At 38.0% G+C, this 16872-nt stretch overlaps 3 protein-coding genes, 1 long non-coding RNA gene and 3 other non-coding genes across 9 annotated transcripts in view; 3 read left to right on the forward strand and 4 right to left on the reverse strand.

The window, feature by feature from the left end:
* LOC108611701 (uncharacterized) overlaps window positions 1-8649 on the forward strand; it is a 48107-nt gene extending 39458 nt beyond the window's left edge. For 2 of the 3 annotated variants that reach the window (XR_016269447.1, XR_016269448.1), the window contains exons 4-6: window positions 1402-1596; window positions 5461-7943; window positions 8019-8649. Coding sequence is in view for 1 of the 3 variants with exons in the window: in XM_018004468.2 (XP_017859957.1) it covers window positions 1402-1596; window positions 5461-5779 (514 nt within the window). In the remaining 2 variants the exon portion in view is untranslated. Of the gene's footprint in view, window positions 1-1401; window positions 1597-5460 lie in introns of all 3 variants that reach the window. The other variant, XM_018004468.2, reaches the window with a different exon arrangement.
* TRNAG-GCC (transfer RNA glycine (anticodon GCC)) lies at window positions 5872-5942 on the reverse strand. The gene has a single exon. It is a non-coding gene; the product is annotated as a tRNA-Gly (tRNA).
* On the reverse strand, window positions 6421-6491 carry TRNAG-GCC (transfer RNA glycine (anticodon GCC)). Its single transcript has one exon. It is a non-coding gene; the product is annotated as a tRNA-Gly (tRNA).
* Window positions 6850-6920, reverse strand: TRNAG-GCC (transfer RNA glycine (anticodon GCC)). The gene has a single exon. It is a non-coding gene; the product is annotated as a tRNA-Gly (tRNA).
* Window positions 7051-11318, reverse strand: LOC108611962 (activator of 90 kDa heat shock protein ATPase homolog 1). The gene is made up of 6 exons (XM_018004815.2): window positions 11232-11318; window positions 9931-9983; window positions 9672-9849; window positions 8937-9591; window positions 8735-8870; window positions 7051-7497 (listed from the first exon to the last, which is right to left on the reverse strand). Exons 3-6 carry the CDS (start codon window positions 9817-9819, stop codon window positions 7351-7353), a joined length of 1086 nt encoding a protein of 361 aa, XP_017860304.1. The 5' UTR covers window positions 9820-9849; window positions 9931-9983; window positions 11232-11318; the 3' UTR covers window positions 7051-7350.
* Window positions 10019-10858, forward strand: LOC108609589 (uncharacterized). The gene is made up of 3 exons (XR_016269450.1): window positions 10019-10146; window positions 10209-10560; window positions 10614-10858. It is a non-coding gene; the product is annotated as an uncharacterized LOC108609589 (long non-coding RNA).
* A 304-nt stretch (window positions 11319-11622) lies between the features above and the next one.
* step (cytohesin steppke) overlaps window positions 11623-16872 on the forward strand; it is a 40949-nt gene continuing 35699 nt past the window's right edge. Inside the window, exons 1-2 of the mRNA XM_018002113.2 lie at window positions 11623-11889; window positions 12534-12607. Coding sequence (XP_017857602.1) covers window positions 11811-11889; window positions 12534-12607 — 153 coding nt within the window. The 5' untranslated portion in view covers window positions 11623-11810. The remainder of the gene's footprint in view (window positions 11890-12533; window positions 12608-16872) is intronic.

The following is a 16872-nucleotide window of genomic DNA, read 5'->3' on the forward strand; positions in this document are numbered from 1 at the left end:
AGTCTCCAAATTTTTAATGTATGCTTACATGCAATTTATACAATTTCGGTTTTTGTTAAAATTTACCCCCCACCCTTAAATTCACCCCCTCACCCTCACTTTTGTAAAAAGCGTATTTCAAATACTAGAGACTTGTGCTTTGGCAATTACATGCATATCCATGTTATAATCATAATCTGAAAGTTTCATGAAGATCGTACGTCCATAAAAAAAGTTATTAAACAATTAAGTTCTCATAGTAAGCGCACACTGCAGCCCATGCGTGTTTATGCGTGGGTGCTTGTGTGTGTTGTGTTTGTGTATGTGTGTGTATATGTGTGTGGTTATGTGTATGTGTGTGTGTATGCGTTTGTGTATGTATGCGTGTGTGTGTGTATGTGTGTCTGTATGCGTGTGTGTGTATGTATGCCTGTGTGTGCGTACGTGCCTGTGTGTGTGTGTGCGTGTTTCTTGTGTAAGCTAAAAGACGCGAAAAATTATTGAAATATCTATTGCTCCAAGGGTTCAGGGGATCTCGTAGTCGAGCAGTCTCGACTAGAGCTTTCTTGTTTAGTATTATTTTTGATATATCTTTGTAATTCATTAGGTGAGGTTAATATTTATTTATTTTTGATTTACCCTAGCTATTTAGTATTTTTTTAGTATTATTTTCAAGATTTGTATCTTTAGGAAAGTTCTAATTTTATTATTCCTGTTACATCAGCCTTTAAGTATATTTTTAGCAATATTTGCGAGATATAGAGACATCTTTGTAATTCATTGGGAGAGTTCAATATGTATTTATTCCTGTTTTACATCAGCTAATGTGTCTCTAATTACGCTAAGCAATCTCTGCTTCTTCTCTGTCAACGCTTGCCGAATTGATTTTTGTTTTAGTGTAATCTAAAAATGCTGGACAATTTTTAAAGTCAACAGAGTCCCACACGACAACGACAACGTCGACGACGACGACGACGACGACTTCTCTCAGCTGTTTCGATTAATTAGCATCCGTAATTGATGTGCACAAAAGTTTTTAGCAACGAGTTTGCATTTGGGTTTTGTGGGGCGACGAGTTGTATGCTTGGTCCTTTTTGGAATGGACGTGGCCTGGACCGGCAGCTTCAGCTTGAGGCTTCAAGCCTGGGCCGCTGTCCCGTATCCGCATTCATTGAACGTGCCGACTGTCTGACGAGCGACGTGACTTTGCTGCGAATTACTTTTGCTTTGATTTAATGTAATTACAAAAAAATAAAATAAAATAAATAAAATAAAAATTTCTAATAAAATGCAAAACAGAAAAATAAAAGCAAACAAAGTGACGTCGAGTGTCACAGGGATCTGCCCCAGCTCCAGTTGGCCAACATTTTCGAAACTTTTCTTTAATCAGACTTTAATTTGCCATTTCATTCCACTTTGTAGACAATCACTTTTACTGCACGAAATGACCCATACCAAGGTGAAGCCTCAATTCCATTGCCCTCGCAAGGACTGTTCCTATTCGGGTCTCACGCACGAAGGCCTGAAAACCCACATGAAATCCCACTCCCAGGGCCAACACAAATGCCACCACGAGAACTGCAGATATGTGGGCAAAAGTGAGCTGCACTTGAAGCGGTAAGTGCGATAGTTATTATGTCTAAGTATTTATTCATATACGTCTTGAAAAATGCTCAATTGTTGCCAATTATGATTAATTATAATCGATAATCGATAATCGATAATCGATAATCGACTTCAATTTCCATTGGAAATCGTTATTCGATGGGGCGAGGTCGAGACTAACTGCGGATGTCATGTTGCGGCGTTATTACAAATCTACAAAATGCTAATCAGGATTTGCCAATGGAGTCGAGCACAGACAATTGCCAAGTCGCGCAAAATAAACGAGCGACTTTTTCTACACGAATTTGAATTTCTATAAACAAAACAAAAAACAAACTGCAACAAAAAAAAAAAAAGAAAAGCAAAGCAAAACAAACGAACAAGCAAATGGAAATGGCAATAAAAAGAAGCAACAAGAGCAAAAATGTCATCCATAATTGCAGACTTTGAACTGCAATTGCATAAATTGATGAAAGCAACAACAGCAACAACAACATCAATAGCAACAAAAGCCAACAAGAAGCTGTTGAGCTGGCCAATGCCAATCGCAGTCAACGAGGAGCTGCTCGAGGAAGCGCTGAAGGTGCAGGAGGCGGCTGAGAGTCAACCGAGTCGTACCACAAAATCGTGACTTATCGATCGCCTTTGATATGCGCATTGAATTCTTGTAATATTTCCAAGGCTCTCCAATGGCCATTTGAGTATGAAGCGGCAGCAGCAGCAGCAGCAGCTATACCCACCTCCAACTGCAGCTCCAACTCCAACTGCAACTCCCTCTTTCACTCCTCGCAGGCCGGTGCATCGACAGCATCGATCTGCATTCAAGCAGTCAGCAGAGTCTGAGCCAATTGCTGGCATTGCCACTGCCACTGCCACTGCCACTGTTGCTTGCCACTGTGCAGCTGTCCGCCCCATACACACACACACACACACACACACACACGAGAGTTTTTTCGACTTAAACGTGGAGCCTTTGCGAACGCATCGTTGCGATCGCTTTTTGATGGCGGGCACAACTTTGGCATCTTTTGTTCATATGGCACAGAATTTGAATATTTTTATATTGAACAGATTTCAGTGAATTACCCATTGGCCAATTCTACACTACTTGCACTGCTTGACTAACGTATATTAAGCGGCTTTGCACGGCTCATTTTATTTAATCTAAGACAACATTCGAATTGCCGTATAAGTAGCAATAGAAGTAGAAGTAGAAGTAGAAGTAGAAGTAGAAGTAGAAGTAGAAGTAGAAGTAGAAGTAGAAGTAGAGTAGAAGTAGAAGTAGAGTAGAAGTAGAAGTAGAAGTAGAAGTAGAAGAGAAGTAGAAGTAGAAGTAGAAGTAGAAGTAGAAGTAGAGTAGAAGTAGAAGTAGAAGTAGAAGTAGAAGTAGAAGTAGAAGTAGAAGTAGAAGTAGAAGTAGAAGTAGAAGTAGAAGTAGAAGTAGAAGTAGAAGTAGAAGTAGAAGTAGAAGTAGAAGTAGAAGTAGAAGTAGAAGTAGAAGTAGAAGTAGAAGTAGAAGTAGAAGTAGAAGTAGAAGTAGAAGTAGAAGTAGAAGTAGAAGTAGAAGTAGAAGTAGAAGTAGAAGTAGAAGTAGAAGTAGAAGTAGAAGTAGAAGTAGAAGTAGAAGTAGAAGTAGAAGTAGAAGTAGAAGTAGAAGTAGAAGTAGAAGTAGAAGTAGAAGTAGAAGTAGAAGTAGAAGTAGAAGTAGAAGTAGAAGTAGAAGTAGAAGTAGAAGTAGAAGTAGAAGTAGAAGTAGAAGTAGAAGTAGAAGTAGAAGTTGAAGTTGAAGTTGAAGTTGAAGTTGAAGTTAGAAGTAGAAGTAGAAGTAGAAGTAGAAGTAGAAGTAGAAGTAGAAGTAGAAGTAGAAGTAGAAGTAGAAGTAGAAGTAGAAGTAGAAGTAGAAGTAGCAGTAGAAGTAGAAGTAGAAGTAGAAGTAGAGTAGAAGTAGTAGAAGTAAAAGTAAAAGAAGTTGTAGAAATATGAGCATAAGAAAAAGAAGTAAAAGAAAGAAAGTTGTAGTAGAAATATGAGTGTCAATGAAATGTAGACTGATTAATCAGGAACTTAGCGAATACCATTAGCTTAGCAACATTTAAATTATTGGGCTATGTAAATATAATTTAGGATTTGCCATCATGTTAATCAAAAATTAATATTGAAATATTCAAAAGGATTTTTTAGTTAATCATGAATTTAAAAATAAGAATAATATCATTAAATTGATTGTAACAATCTTGGGCTGACCTAGCAAGAATGATACCTTTAATATAAAATCTTTAATTTGCTTAAGCAAATTTTGTCTGCAAATGAAGAATTTGTTATTGGTAATATCTAAATAAGTATTTAGGCTAATACTGACAAATTTTCATATTGAAAATTGAGAGTATGTTTTTCAGTTTAGTTTTAGTATTGTCTCGCTTTCTAAAAATCTGCATAAAACTTGACCAGCTTTACGTTCTCAAGTTCAACTTTTATCTGACTGAACCAAAATAAAGCTGAGTTCATTAAAAACTGTTTGTTTTGCACTGCAAACAGGCAGAAAGAGAGGGATAGAAAGGAAGAGAGGGAGGGAGAGAGCAAGACAGACACTCAGCTGTGATGTGCTTAACTGGCAGTCGAGATCTTCAATTAGCTATCGAAGAAAAAAGAGCGAAAAAAGAGGAAGGAGCGCGGTCTGTGCAGGAATTCAAAGGCTGGCCAAAACGCATCGCAGTTTCGGTCTCGTTTTGGACGTTCGACGCGTTGTCGGCATTGCCGGACGCAGCTCAAAGCGACGCCTGGGCGTGGGCGGGGTTGTGTGTGAAGGGGACAGGGCACAGTGGAAGTTAACTCCTACAACTTGCTGGCAAGCACGAAGCTGCAACTGCAACTGCAACAGCAACAGCAACAGCAACAGCGGCAAACATTACTTGCCGCTAATTAAGCCTACCGAATGCGCATGAGCGCAGTCGGATCGAACCGTGTGCCGGCTGCCCGCTGGCCCCGTTGGCTCCGTTGGCTGTGCCTGAGATTTCACACAGATTCCAATTCGGCAACCACGCAGAACATTGGCAATTAATTGTGAGTCCTCGGTTCGGACAGTAGCTGATAAGGGGAGTGGACAACAACACACCAGCAGCAGCAGCAGCAGCAGGAGAAGGAGAAGGAGCCGCGGCTACAAATGAGCGGCCGGCCTCGATTCGCTTTGCTTCTGGCCCCAGCTACGGGGGGGTGGGGGTGTATGCTTCATCTCGTAAACTCGATTCCGGGCAGCAGGCATCGTAATTGAAGGCGCGTAACTGTGAGCACCCTTCAGTCGTGTATCGCTACGCTGCAGTTGGGCATATGGGTTAGGCGATCAGCGAGAGAAGCGCTAAAAATTATTTAGAATTCAAACTGTGGAATGTGCATAAGAAAGCAAAGTATCCTCAACCATAAATGTATATATAGCTCGATAATGACTGACTTGACGAAAAACATTTCAAGCCGCAATGACCCGACTCGTGTGAGCGATTATTTGTGAATGCGCTTTGCCGCTGTTTACAAAACAGATCTCCATCTGTGCGGCTGGGCATTGGAGGTAGTTGCTACTGCTACCGTTACCGGTACAGATCGGTGGCATCCCAAAAGTCGCTGGCAATGGCAGTGGCACAGCCAAAGCCGCGACTTTGCCAACTTACTCGTATTTCGTATTTTGATTTCGAGCGTGCGATTCGAATGCGAAATTAGCAATTAGTTGTTGGCTGCGTTGCTTGGGCGACAGCCGCCACTGGAATTTAACGTCTAATCAAGCCGAAGATTTTAAATATGGCCTCGCAGTGTACAAACACTTAACAGCTTTCTCACCCGCCCAGCGAATGGCGAATTGACTTTACTCTCTACTCTACTCCTTTGCAGGCACCTCAAATCGCACGCGACTGTTCCGGCGCTGCTTGACGACGGCAAATGGCTCAAATGCGATCAGTGCGGGTTCAGGGCACTGGTCAAAGGTCACCTAGATCGTCACATGCGCAAACATACCGGAGAGAAGCCACACAAATGTCCCCACTGCAGCTTCCGGTGTAGCAGCTTCGACAATCTACGCAAGCATATCACTAAGACGAACAAACACCCGGGCAAGTTCATCTACGAGTGCTCTACCTGTACTACATTCAAGAGCAACAGCTTTAAAGAATTTCAGCAGCACTCGAGCACACATCAAGCGGAAGATCCATGAGGCTACATAAGATAGTAGAAATATTCAAGTTATAAAGATATTTCATTATAAAATATATTATTCACAGCTTAAAATAAGCAAAATATTATTTATGCATCGGCCGGGAATCGAACCCGGGCCGCCCGCGTGGCAGGCGAGCATTCTACCACTGAACCACCGATGCTTATATGGAATTCGTTTCAAAAGTTCCGCACTTAAGCTAGAATTAAACTAAACTTTTATTTCTTATTATTTAAACAATTCTGTTTTTTAATTTTAAATTAAGGGCTAACCCACACCGCATTGATTAAAAAATTATTTACAAAATGAAATGTTTCTCTATGTGTATGAAATGTACAACCCTGGTTTATGTGGAAAAGTAAAATATTTATTAGGAAAAGCATAACTCTGATTACATTTTTGCCAAGTACTCGTGTAATAGTTGTCTAAATAAGAAAATCATATTTATAAGTTATCTACTTAAAGTTATGCTCACATAAAAAAATTAGAGTGCATAGTATAAATAGACGATGATTTTATGGCTAAACCAATAAATGTATAAACAAATTTAACTAAATGTATAAAATACCTGTGTATCTCTAGGAAGTTAATATACATTTAAAACATAAAAAAAAAAAAAAAAATTAAAAAAAAATTACTGATGCATCGGCCGGGAATCGAACCCGGGCCGCCCGCGTGGCAGGCGAGCATTCTACCACTGAACCACCGATGCTTGTGTGACCGGGAAGCCAAAACGAAAAATCGTCATACGCAGAAAGCTAACTAAAACGTGTATTAAAATTCGCAGAAATTAAAAAAAAAAATATATTATCATATCAATATTTACTTGATAAGCAATTTCTTTACAATTCCTAAATTTGAAGTCGTAAAGTAATTGAAACAATAATTTGCTGATAGGGTATAAAAATATAAGTATTCATATTTATGAAATTTGTCATTGATATTAAAGTGCAAAACCTTGAGTCCCCTTTATAATTATTAATATTTTTATTTTAATAACATAATTTACTTGTAACAAAGCACTTTAATTGTAATTTATATGAAAATAAATAAATAAAAAGGGTAAAATGTGCATCGGCCGGGAATCGAACCCGGGCCGCCCGCGTGGCAGGCGAGCATTCTACCACTGAACCACCGATGCTTGCTGCGAGACTAGATCGGACTAGTCTAGCTCTAAGCTATGTGAACTAGAGATATAATTTTAACCAATATTAATAAAATGTTAAGCAGGTGAAGCAGGTTTTGGTCTTTGCAATGAAACTCGAATTACAGTTCATTAAGATGTTTCGTTTATTTCGCCATATACAAGGTGTGTGAATTCATGTCGAGTGTGTGCCATAGCTTGAAACTGACTAAATGACATAATTATATTGTAGTTGTGTAGTGTAGACGCTGCTGATGCTGCTGCTACTGTCGAACAGTTTATCTATTTATATATAAATATATAATTAAATAGCATATTTAAGTGTGTAACAGAGTGCAGTTGGCAAGCAGCCGCACAGAAATTATAGCTAAAAGGATGGTGAAAATCAATTTGCAGCACGTTTGAATTGAAGTCGAATGATTCGCATTTAGGACTGTCCCAGTGGCCAGGAGGCGCCAAAGCCGAAGGTTTGCTTTATGCTGACCCAGTAGTATCGGTACCAGTTATTCTTCATCCCTGTGTACTCGGAGGCGGGAATACCTGTCTGGTGAAGCGTCATCTTTGTGGTTGACGACTGCAAGGCAATAAAATAATTATTAATAAATATATAAAAATATATACTTAACGCGAATACCTAGTTGTGTATATAATTTATAGATCTATGAATAACATGTCTAAAATTCATAAACATTATATATTTCCGTTTTATCAATGTCAAGTGACCTATCTGTCAGTCTATATTAGATTTTCGAAATTGAAATGAAGAACTAGAGGATAATGATGCTTCTTTAAAGTTACACTTAATTTATATACTTGATATTAATCACGATTAGATAACTTATATACCTAACAAAAAATTTTCGAGACAATCTAAGAATAACAAAATGTTTTTCAGTAGACAGTAGTAGCTAAATTTTCTTAGCTGTTATTTATTTAAATATATGATCCATAATATGCCAAAAAACCCCTGAGTGCAGATGAGGAAAATCAATAATCAACAAGTTCCAAGCGAGCAATGAGGTAAATTGAGGAAATTAAATAAAAAAGCTTGACAAAATATATATACTCATATAACTTAATTGCCCTTATTGACAGTTTTGTGAATATTCAGTGCAACTCGGTAGATCGAAATTTGCAATATAAATGAGAAATCGGAACTCAGAAGCAAATTCATATTCGAATTTGCTTGAACGTTTGCTTACTGAAAATTTGGATTCACTGGAAGAAGCGCTGACAAATAAGTTTGATATGAGGCCATTCCAGACAATCGTCACCAAATAAAATTTCTTAGAAAACTAACTGCCGCCTCAACTGGTTTGCAGCCTCTAACAGAATCCGCAAATGGGGTGGAGATCAGGAGAGTCCTCAAAACCAGTTCGCATTTTATTCAAATAAGCTAAACAGCTGGACATCAGAGTTTATCAAATGCTGGCATTGAAATGTGTGTGGGACTTTACCCTTAACTAATGCAAGAAAGATCAAACTCTATAGGGTTTGCTATCCTCATTTGACAATTGACAATGTTTCATTCAGCAATCCCAAATGGAGTTCAGTAACAGATGCTGCCCGAACACAGCTTTTGATTATGTAAAATCTAATTTATACTATATGCAAATATACAACAAAAATAAGTTTTCCAACTTATGAACAGTCAGTGTGTAGTCTATTAGATTTGATTTATCAGATATACTGTATAATAAAATATATTGTTCTTCTTCTCAAAATATGAGGCTAAGAAGGGAATTGTCTTAAAGAAGAAAGCTTAGAGAACACAAGTTTCTCTACATATTTGCATATAGTGTTTTACTTACAGTTTCCTCCAATTCAATGATCACATTCGAGTAGTGGCCAGAGGCCCAGTTTTTCAGACGCCAGCTTTGTTGGATCTTCTTCTCGGGCACCAACTCCTCGAATTTGCCATGCACGTTTCCGCCATACAGCACAAATCTGCGAATTTAAATCGAATGTCATTTGAAATTCTAATTAAGATGAAATTCAAATTTTGATGCTCACTCGCCGCCGCGTACGGCGTCCACTTTGGCGGGCGCACGCGTAAATGCAGTGACCATTTCGGGCTTGGTTAGCGCATTGTAGAGATCATTGGCATTGCAATGAAACTCCTCGGTCATGGTGAGCGAGCGGACGTCCAGCTTGCAACCGACGGGCTTGCTCGTCACATTGTTATTGGAGGAGGATATGGGCGTGGCAGCCGTAGGGATCTGCGCCGCAGCCTTTTGTGCCGCATTCTTAGCATTGTTGACATCCTTGGCCTGGCCTGGCGTGGTTTCGCTGCTATTGGCATCCTTCTTTGGTAGTATCAAGTTCTTGGAATATTCCTCCTTCAGTTCCTTGATGTAGACGCCCAGCTGTTTGCGAATTTGGTCACGGCCCACATTGTACATGAATTGTTTGAGTGTCTCTGACTCGTCGTTGGACTCGTCAATGGTAACCGTTATTTCTACATCTTCCAGATTATTCTCCTCAGACAGATTCGGTATGGTCAGCTTGCCGTTGTGGCTCAGCTTGCTGTTCTTTAGCAGACGGCCGGACCATTTCAGCACTAGCTCCCAATCGTAGAAGAATATCAATTTTCCTTTGCGATTGTTGACGGTCGCCTCACCGGTGCACTCCTCCACTTTATTCACTACGCACTCAATGTCACTTTGAACTGTACGCCGTGCAATGCACAACAGCCGCATGAAATTAAGGTTAGAATTTGCACAGCAATTAGAACACCACAATCATTACCTATTTTGAAGTCAATGAACAACTGTGTCAATCGCTCCTTTGACCAGGGCGTCGCGTTCTTTTCCGTCCAATGCCAATTGTTCACATTAGTTGCGTCGGGTCGCTCCTCAACAATCCAGCGTGGATCACCTTCTCCCCACTTTGCCATGGTGCTGTTGCTGCTTTTATTGCGTGTTTGCTGTATTAAAATGTAACTAATTTTCGCACTCTCTGATCCACGACGTATCGGCACTATTTGCTATACGCTTTATTCTGTTACCTGACGTTGCTTTGTTAACTATGCTAAGAAAATATTTGGAATTTTCTAGAAATCTGGAGTCTAGGGCTGCAAATCTATCGATGGCTGTTACCGATCTATCGATGGAATTTGAATAGTCCGATGGATCGATGGCTTTTTTGCACCATCGATATATTTGTTCTCTTTGCGACATTTCACTGCAAGATTGCAATATGGACAAATTTTTGAATCCGTCAAGTAAGTAATAATAAAAAGCAATGCAAAGTAATTTTTTTGTTAATAATTATTAAATATTAAAGATAAGAGAGAAGCGACCAATGAGCCGAGCATGCCTGGTGCCGATGAGGCGAAAAAGCGAAAGAAGACATCGGAGGTATGGACACATTTTGACAAGTGCCAAAACAAAATCTTCGCCAAGTGCCGCCTTTGCGGCAAAGAATATAAAACAAGTGGCAATACTTCCAATTTGCTGGAGCATTTAAAACGTGCTCATCCAGTTAGATCAAATGAGTCATCTAATTTAAATAAATACACAATTTAAATAATACACAAAAACAAAAAAACAGAAGAGCCGACGCAATTTTAATGATGCGCCAATTTTTGGAACAGCAAAATGCGGCACAAGATATTGATCCGCTCACTTATTGGAAGGTAAGTTTGCTAACTGAACATATGCATAATATAAAACGTTAACTTTTTTCCAGATTAATGAGTCTCAGTTTGGCGCGATTGCACAATTGGCAACAAAATATTTATGTATTCCCGCTAGCTCCACTGAGTCTGAACGAATTTTCAGTAAGGCCGGAGAGATAATTTCTCAGCGGAGATCGGCGTTGAAGCCGAAAAATGTAAATATATTATTGTTTTTAAACAAAAATATGAGCTTGGTTGATGATGATGATGAAAGATCAAATTAAGCAGAAATAATAATTCAAATGAATAGCTTTTATTACCAGTCAAAAAAGTACAAATGGATCTCTACTTTTTATTTTATTTTATAATATTTTATATTATGTTTAAGATAATGAATTTATTGTTTTTGTTATTGTTTTATACTAAGAATTATGTTTGAAAAAATGAATTAAATACAATATTGTTTAAAAAAAACACAAAAACAAACACTTTTGATAATTCAAAACATAAATTTCGAATTATTTAAATGTAAATAATATAAAAATTTGAATAGTTAAGTACTCAAATTTCATGAAATGTTCCCTTTCAGCTTTTTAAATTTTCGATGGAACCATCGATATATTCGATAGTTTTTTCCATCGATGGAGAAAATATCGAGTGGAGCCACCATCGATGGATTTGCAGCCCTACTGGAGTCGCTTCAGTGTCTTTGCAGTCAGCCTGTGTTAGTGAGGAGTGATTTTGCGGTGCGAGACAGTCACGAGATTTTAAGGTAGCGCGTAACAGTTACAGGACAAAGCTTTTGTTTTTGAGGAGTCAATACGGTTTTAGTGGAGCAACTCTGTTAATTGCCGTCGATATCTCTGTTACATTGCTACTTTGTAACAATATTGTATTTATTATACAATGTGAAGTGTAACAAACATAAGATGACAATAAAATACATTATTGACAATTATACATTTTAAAACTGTTAAGTGTAAATACAAGTTGAAATTTTATTTATATATGAGTGCTGTTAACTGAGTGCATTTCTAACAAAGTGGCAACACTTTTGGCTACGATACATCGATTTGGTCATCACTAAGCATCGCTATTCAGTTCATCCCTAGTGGGAAAGAAAAAGGCGAAAGAATTTTTTGTGTTGATTTGTTTATGATAAATTTAATTGCGTTTAATAAATGAAAAAGTTAGCAAATACCTAAAAGTTACAAAATATGTTAAACTAGTGCAACGTGTGTGCGTGTGTGATAACCGTGCCCGCCAAAATGATAAGCGCAATGGACAATTTCGACAACAGATCGTACGGTGCGATATCCAAGGGGCGCAGTGAATTCTCAATGCCAGGTAAACACGACGCAATGGGCAATGAGTAAACAATAAAACAAAGAAGCTCAACCAGACGGTCGACGGCAATAAAGATTAGTTTAAGCTGCAATTGAAGTGAAATTGTGTGAATGCTAAATGCAAATTGTGTGCGAGTGGGGCGAAGAGGCCAAATGAAAAGTGTGGAAGCAACAAGCGACGCTGATTGTAGGCGTGTGCGTGACGAGTGTGGATGTGTGGCTGTGTGTGTATATGTTTGTGTGTCTATTAAACTGGCCTTCAATTGAATTAATCCCGTAATGCGGCATTAAACTAATAAAACAATTAATACATCTACACAGCGTGTTGTTAAATAGCCACAGCATCAAAAAAGCAACAACAATACATGCGCACAATTGTGATATTTGTATTGATTTGTCAGTATCTTCTGTCTCGCTCGTACGCATACGTATGCTGGCAGTGCAGCTTATACATATGTGCATGGAAAATAATGTGTGTGTGCGTGCGTGTGCTTGTGGGTGTGTATTGTTTACGTGCGCTTGGCTCGTGTGTCTGTGTGTGTGTGTAAGTGGAATGTCGCTGTTCCAATTAACCAAATCAACAGCAGCAGCAACACCAACAACAAAAGCAAACGAATGCTTAAGAATTATGTTTTATTATTGCAGAGTTGACACCGGAGCAGCAAAAGCTGGTGATTGAGCTGCGCAGAAAAAAACAGGAGCTTTTACTGGAGATACAGGTATGTTAAAAAAAATATACTCATTTCTTATCTCTTCACCGTCATCATTCTCCCTCCGTCTCTCTCACCTTTGGCAATTGCAAATGTCAAAAGCACCCAACGAGGGCATCGCCGCACCTGCTCTTCCCCTTTAAGTCGCGTTTTCGTTCTCGTTTCCATTTTCTTCCATCTGTTCGTTATGGCTAATTAGTTTGCTCACATTTTGCCACGTCTAATTTGCTAGTTGGAGTTTATTTTGTTGTTAAATTTATTTGATAGTTTTTAATGACTTTGGTGCTTCTCTTTCTCTCATTATTCTGCTGTCCAATATTCCCATTGGCATTCTATGCCAACGACAACGACAACGCCAAAGGCAATGGCAACAATGCAAGCATCAATAAAAAGTGCCGTTAACTTGAAGTGTGCCCAGCTTTTGAACTTTTCGTTGACATTAGCTTATTGTATTGTTGCTTTTGTTGTTCTGGACAAAACAACGTGAGAGCAACTGTATTTGGCGGCATCAAAAAGCAACTGTAAACAAAACTGACAACAGGAGCGCATTCTCGGGTAGTTTTAGTTTTATACTAATAAAAGCGAAACTAATGTGATGAATGCTGAATAGTGATGAAATATTATCATATTTAACTAAATTGCTTAAATTCAGTAAAGGTATAGTTATTATTTAATTATTGTTTTTTCTTCGTCTATGTTGATTTATACCAAAACTCTCATTCAAACTCTAATTTCAAATAGGCCCATTTAAGTATTTACCTGCGTGCTGCTCGTGTGCGGCCGCATGCAAAAATTCGCAAAAGACGCTGCGCTCTTCAATCACAGCTCGCTCACACCGTCGCTTAGTCATCGATGACGTTTCGAGCGGCAGACACCACAGACCAAAGACCGACCGACTGACGGACAGGCAGACAGATATCAGACAGACAAACACCGACTGCCGATATATGAGACGCAGTGCGTTCAAAATCGGAATCGAATACGATATTGTCTAAATAAATTAATTTCGCTTGTTAATTGTTCTTTGTTATAATTACTTAATTAAGATCGTGCGTGTCAAATTAAGAATAGAGACCTTCTCATAGAGTGAAAACGTGAGCAGAGTTGGATGTATGTTTGTCGCTGTCGTCGCTGCAATTGCTATCGTGCTATGTACAAGTTTCTGTATCGCAAAATCGTAAACAAAACCAAAACTAAGGTGAGTCTTCCCTCAACTGACTCACAAAATCATATTCACGTTGCTTATCGCAAAATAACTGAATGAATGAATGCGGCCATGTGATAACCTGAAAGCCATTCGCAATTGTTGAGCAGGTTAGGAAATATGTACATTCCTGCAGTCTTATCAATTTAATAAGCAACAAATGTTTAATCTTTAAATGGAAATAATCGAAAAGATATATGTATGTTGTATATTTGCAAGAGTTACTCTATATAAATTGTATATGAAAGCTATATGAAAACTAATAATGGAAATTAAATTGAGATCAACATTTAGTCTGGTGTTTAATATTGAAATATTGATTTTTCTTAAATTGTGTACAAATTTTTAATTATATTATGATAGAAAACAAATTTTAAAATGTATTCTAAGTGAACATTTACAAATTACTCCGATCCTATATCTCTTTGTTAAACGATTTCCTATTAAATTAAGTGCATATATTCGAATATAAATAAATTAAATACTGTCAAAGCATTTTTCAGAGCCACAGGTAGCTTACCTGCATATTATAATCCGTCTCATCTGCTCGTCATGCCAGATCATAATTCGCTATTCGCGTAGTTTTCCTGCCAACTGCTTGAAAATTTCCATTATTCAGATTTATATTACGCATAATTTTGTGCTCAATTTCTTGGGTATTTTATGACACCTACCCGACCCTCAGCGCTTGCTGTGTGTTGATCCTGTTTCGCTGGCTTCTGTCCGCGATCCTCTTGTTTACCTGTGCTTCCACTTACCGCAATGCATAAATAATCGCAGCCCTCCTCCTCTTCACTTCATTTTGTTGACTGCCAGCGAAGGGTTTTTATTTCAATTTTTTGGCAATTAGTCGAGTTCAGATTTCGGGTTAAGTTGCGTTCCTTTTTTATTTACTTTTATTTATTTCTTTCTCTGTGTTTTTTCTTGGTTGAGGTCTGCCCAACCCTCTTTTTATACATTTTTGTCTCGTGCTTGGGATATTTTTGTTTGCTTTTGATATGCCCGCACGGCGATGGCAGTCGTGGTGCCAGAGGTTGTTGTTGTAACAATAATAAATGAAATATGACACGTGGTATATTATTAATTACTTCAAGCGTGCGTTTAATTAACGAACATCTGGTCTATTGGGAAGAATTCTAAAACACTTTTCATTCATTTCTATATTGCATATGTATCTTTGTAGTTAGTTAGCTAACTTAACATTAAAAAAGCTAAATGAGCATCTCTGTTGATCGAGAACATTTTCTTTTTCAGCCTATAATTATGCTCTATAATTGTTTAGAAGAAGAATAAATAAATAAACAATAAGAGTTCAGCTTTCAGTATTTGATATATGTATGTATGTATGCACATTTAAATGTAAATATTTGCTTAATGTAATACAAACATATATAAACTTATACAACGTCTCCATTTTAACTGCCGTCTCTGCTATCAATAATATCACTATAAAGAATAATTGAAAATTTATACATTTATCTCTACATCAAATTTGCGCTTGTTCATCTTTATATTTTTACTTGATGATTAAATTGCAACTTCCGTCTCCATCAATTTTATTAAATGCCAAGAAATTCCTGAAAAATAATTCAATATTTGCAATTGAATTTGCGCAGATGCTTCATATGAATCATTCTCAAGTGTCGCCTATCACAATCGCAAGTCGGTCAAGTATATATGTATGTGTGCGTAAATGAGTATTTGTGTGCGTGCTTGTGAGCTCCTTAAGTGTTTGATAATAATTGAGTCGGGTATAATGGACTACGTAATATATAAAAAAATAAAAACAGTAAAATAAATGAAATTTTCTATGTCAAACTATTTCAGGTAGTTTATATATAAACTTACGATTTCTATTAATATATACTATGTATATGTATTAATATATCTATAAACATCTGAAACCGTTTCGTGTCGCTTATCATTCAGACAAACCACAACGCAGTTTCAGAATAAAAGTTATATATACCCTATATATTATTTGATAACAGAGTATCATAATATGAATTAGTTGCGCCGGCATAATTAACATTACCAGGGGTGACGATCAAACGTCATTCAATGGCTCTCTTTCTGGTCCACTCTCTCCCTATCTCCTTCTCTCTCTCTCTCTCTCTCTGTTCCTCTCTTATTCTCGTTTTTCTCAATCTCCACTAGCAGCTGATAAGATAAGGGGGCTAGATTTTTGCGGTCTCTTCTCTGTGCTTCCTCTATCCTTCTCCCTCGCTCACTCTCTCTTTCTGCCGCTGTTGGCTTCACAGCAGCTGAACTTCTGGCCGTTGGCCGTTATCATAATAAGAAATCCCGCGCGTATCACGTTGTCGTACAATGATGAACTGTCATTAAGTTGCTCGCAGAAATGCTGATAGAAGCTTTTGGCACTTAAGTGTATCAAATTTTTAATACGCTGATGTCAAAGATCCGTTGCCAATAGGTTGTTCGCTTCACTGCGATTTTGTTGTTGATACTTTCGATTATTCTTTTCTTTTAATTGCTTACCCTTTAGTCATCGTGTGATCGCTCTGAAGCTTTCTCTCTCTCTGTTTCGTGCTCTTTAGCTGATTCTCTTTACGAAAAAGGAAAATTACAAAGTTTTGGTTTGTTCTACTTCATTAAGTTGTTGTTAGACTTTACTCCTGCGTCTGCATTTGCCAAGCTTTTAAATTATGATTTATGTGAGCATCACAGGCAACAATAACAGCAACAAAGAGTCGGAGTACTAAAACTTATTGAAAACGCACTTGAAGTGCAAATTTGTACATTGATTTATGGCGTCTGCTTTGAGGATATAAGCGATGAACAAAGGCAACGTCGAGTGGCAACAATGACCGATTCCATTTACATCTCCATCTCTACCTCTACCTCTCGATGTTCGACCAGCTTCTGGCTAACTTGTTGTTCTTTCATCCAACACACAATGGCCAGCTAATCGAAGTGGCCAAGCATCGCAAATGTGAGCAGCATTTGCAGTTTATGGTGTCTGCATGCAAATGGCTTCACTTATGCACGTATTTCGATTTCAAGCACTCTAGCTTGTCCTCTGCACGCATAGCCTAAAGGATTGTCCTGA

The sequence above is a fragment of the Drosophila arizonae genome, chromosome 3 (genome assembly GCF_054131065.1).
Source record: "Drosophila arizonae isolate 15081-1271.41 chromosome 3, UAZ_ARI_1.0, whole genome shotgun sequence".
Classification (NCBI taxonomy): domain Eukaryota; kingdom Metazoa; phylum Arthropoda; class Insecta; order Diptera; family Drosophilidae; genus Drosophila; species Drosophila arizonae.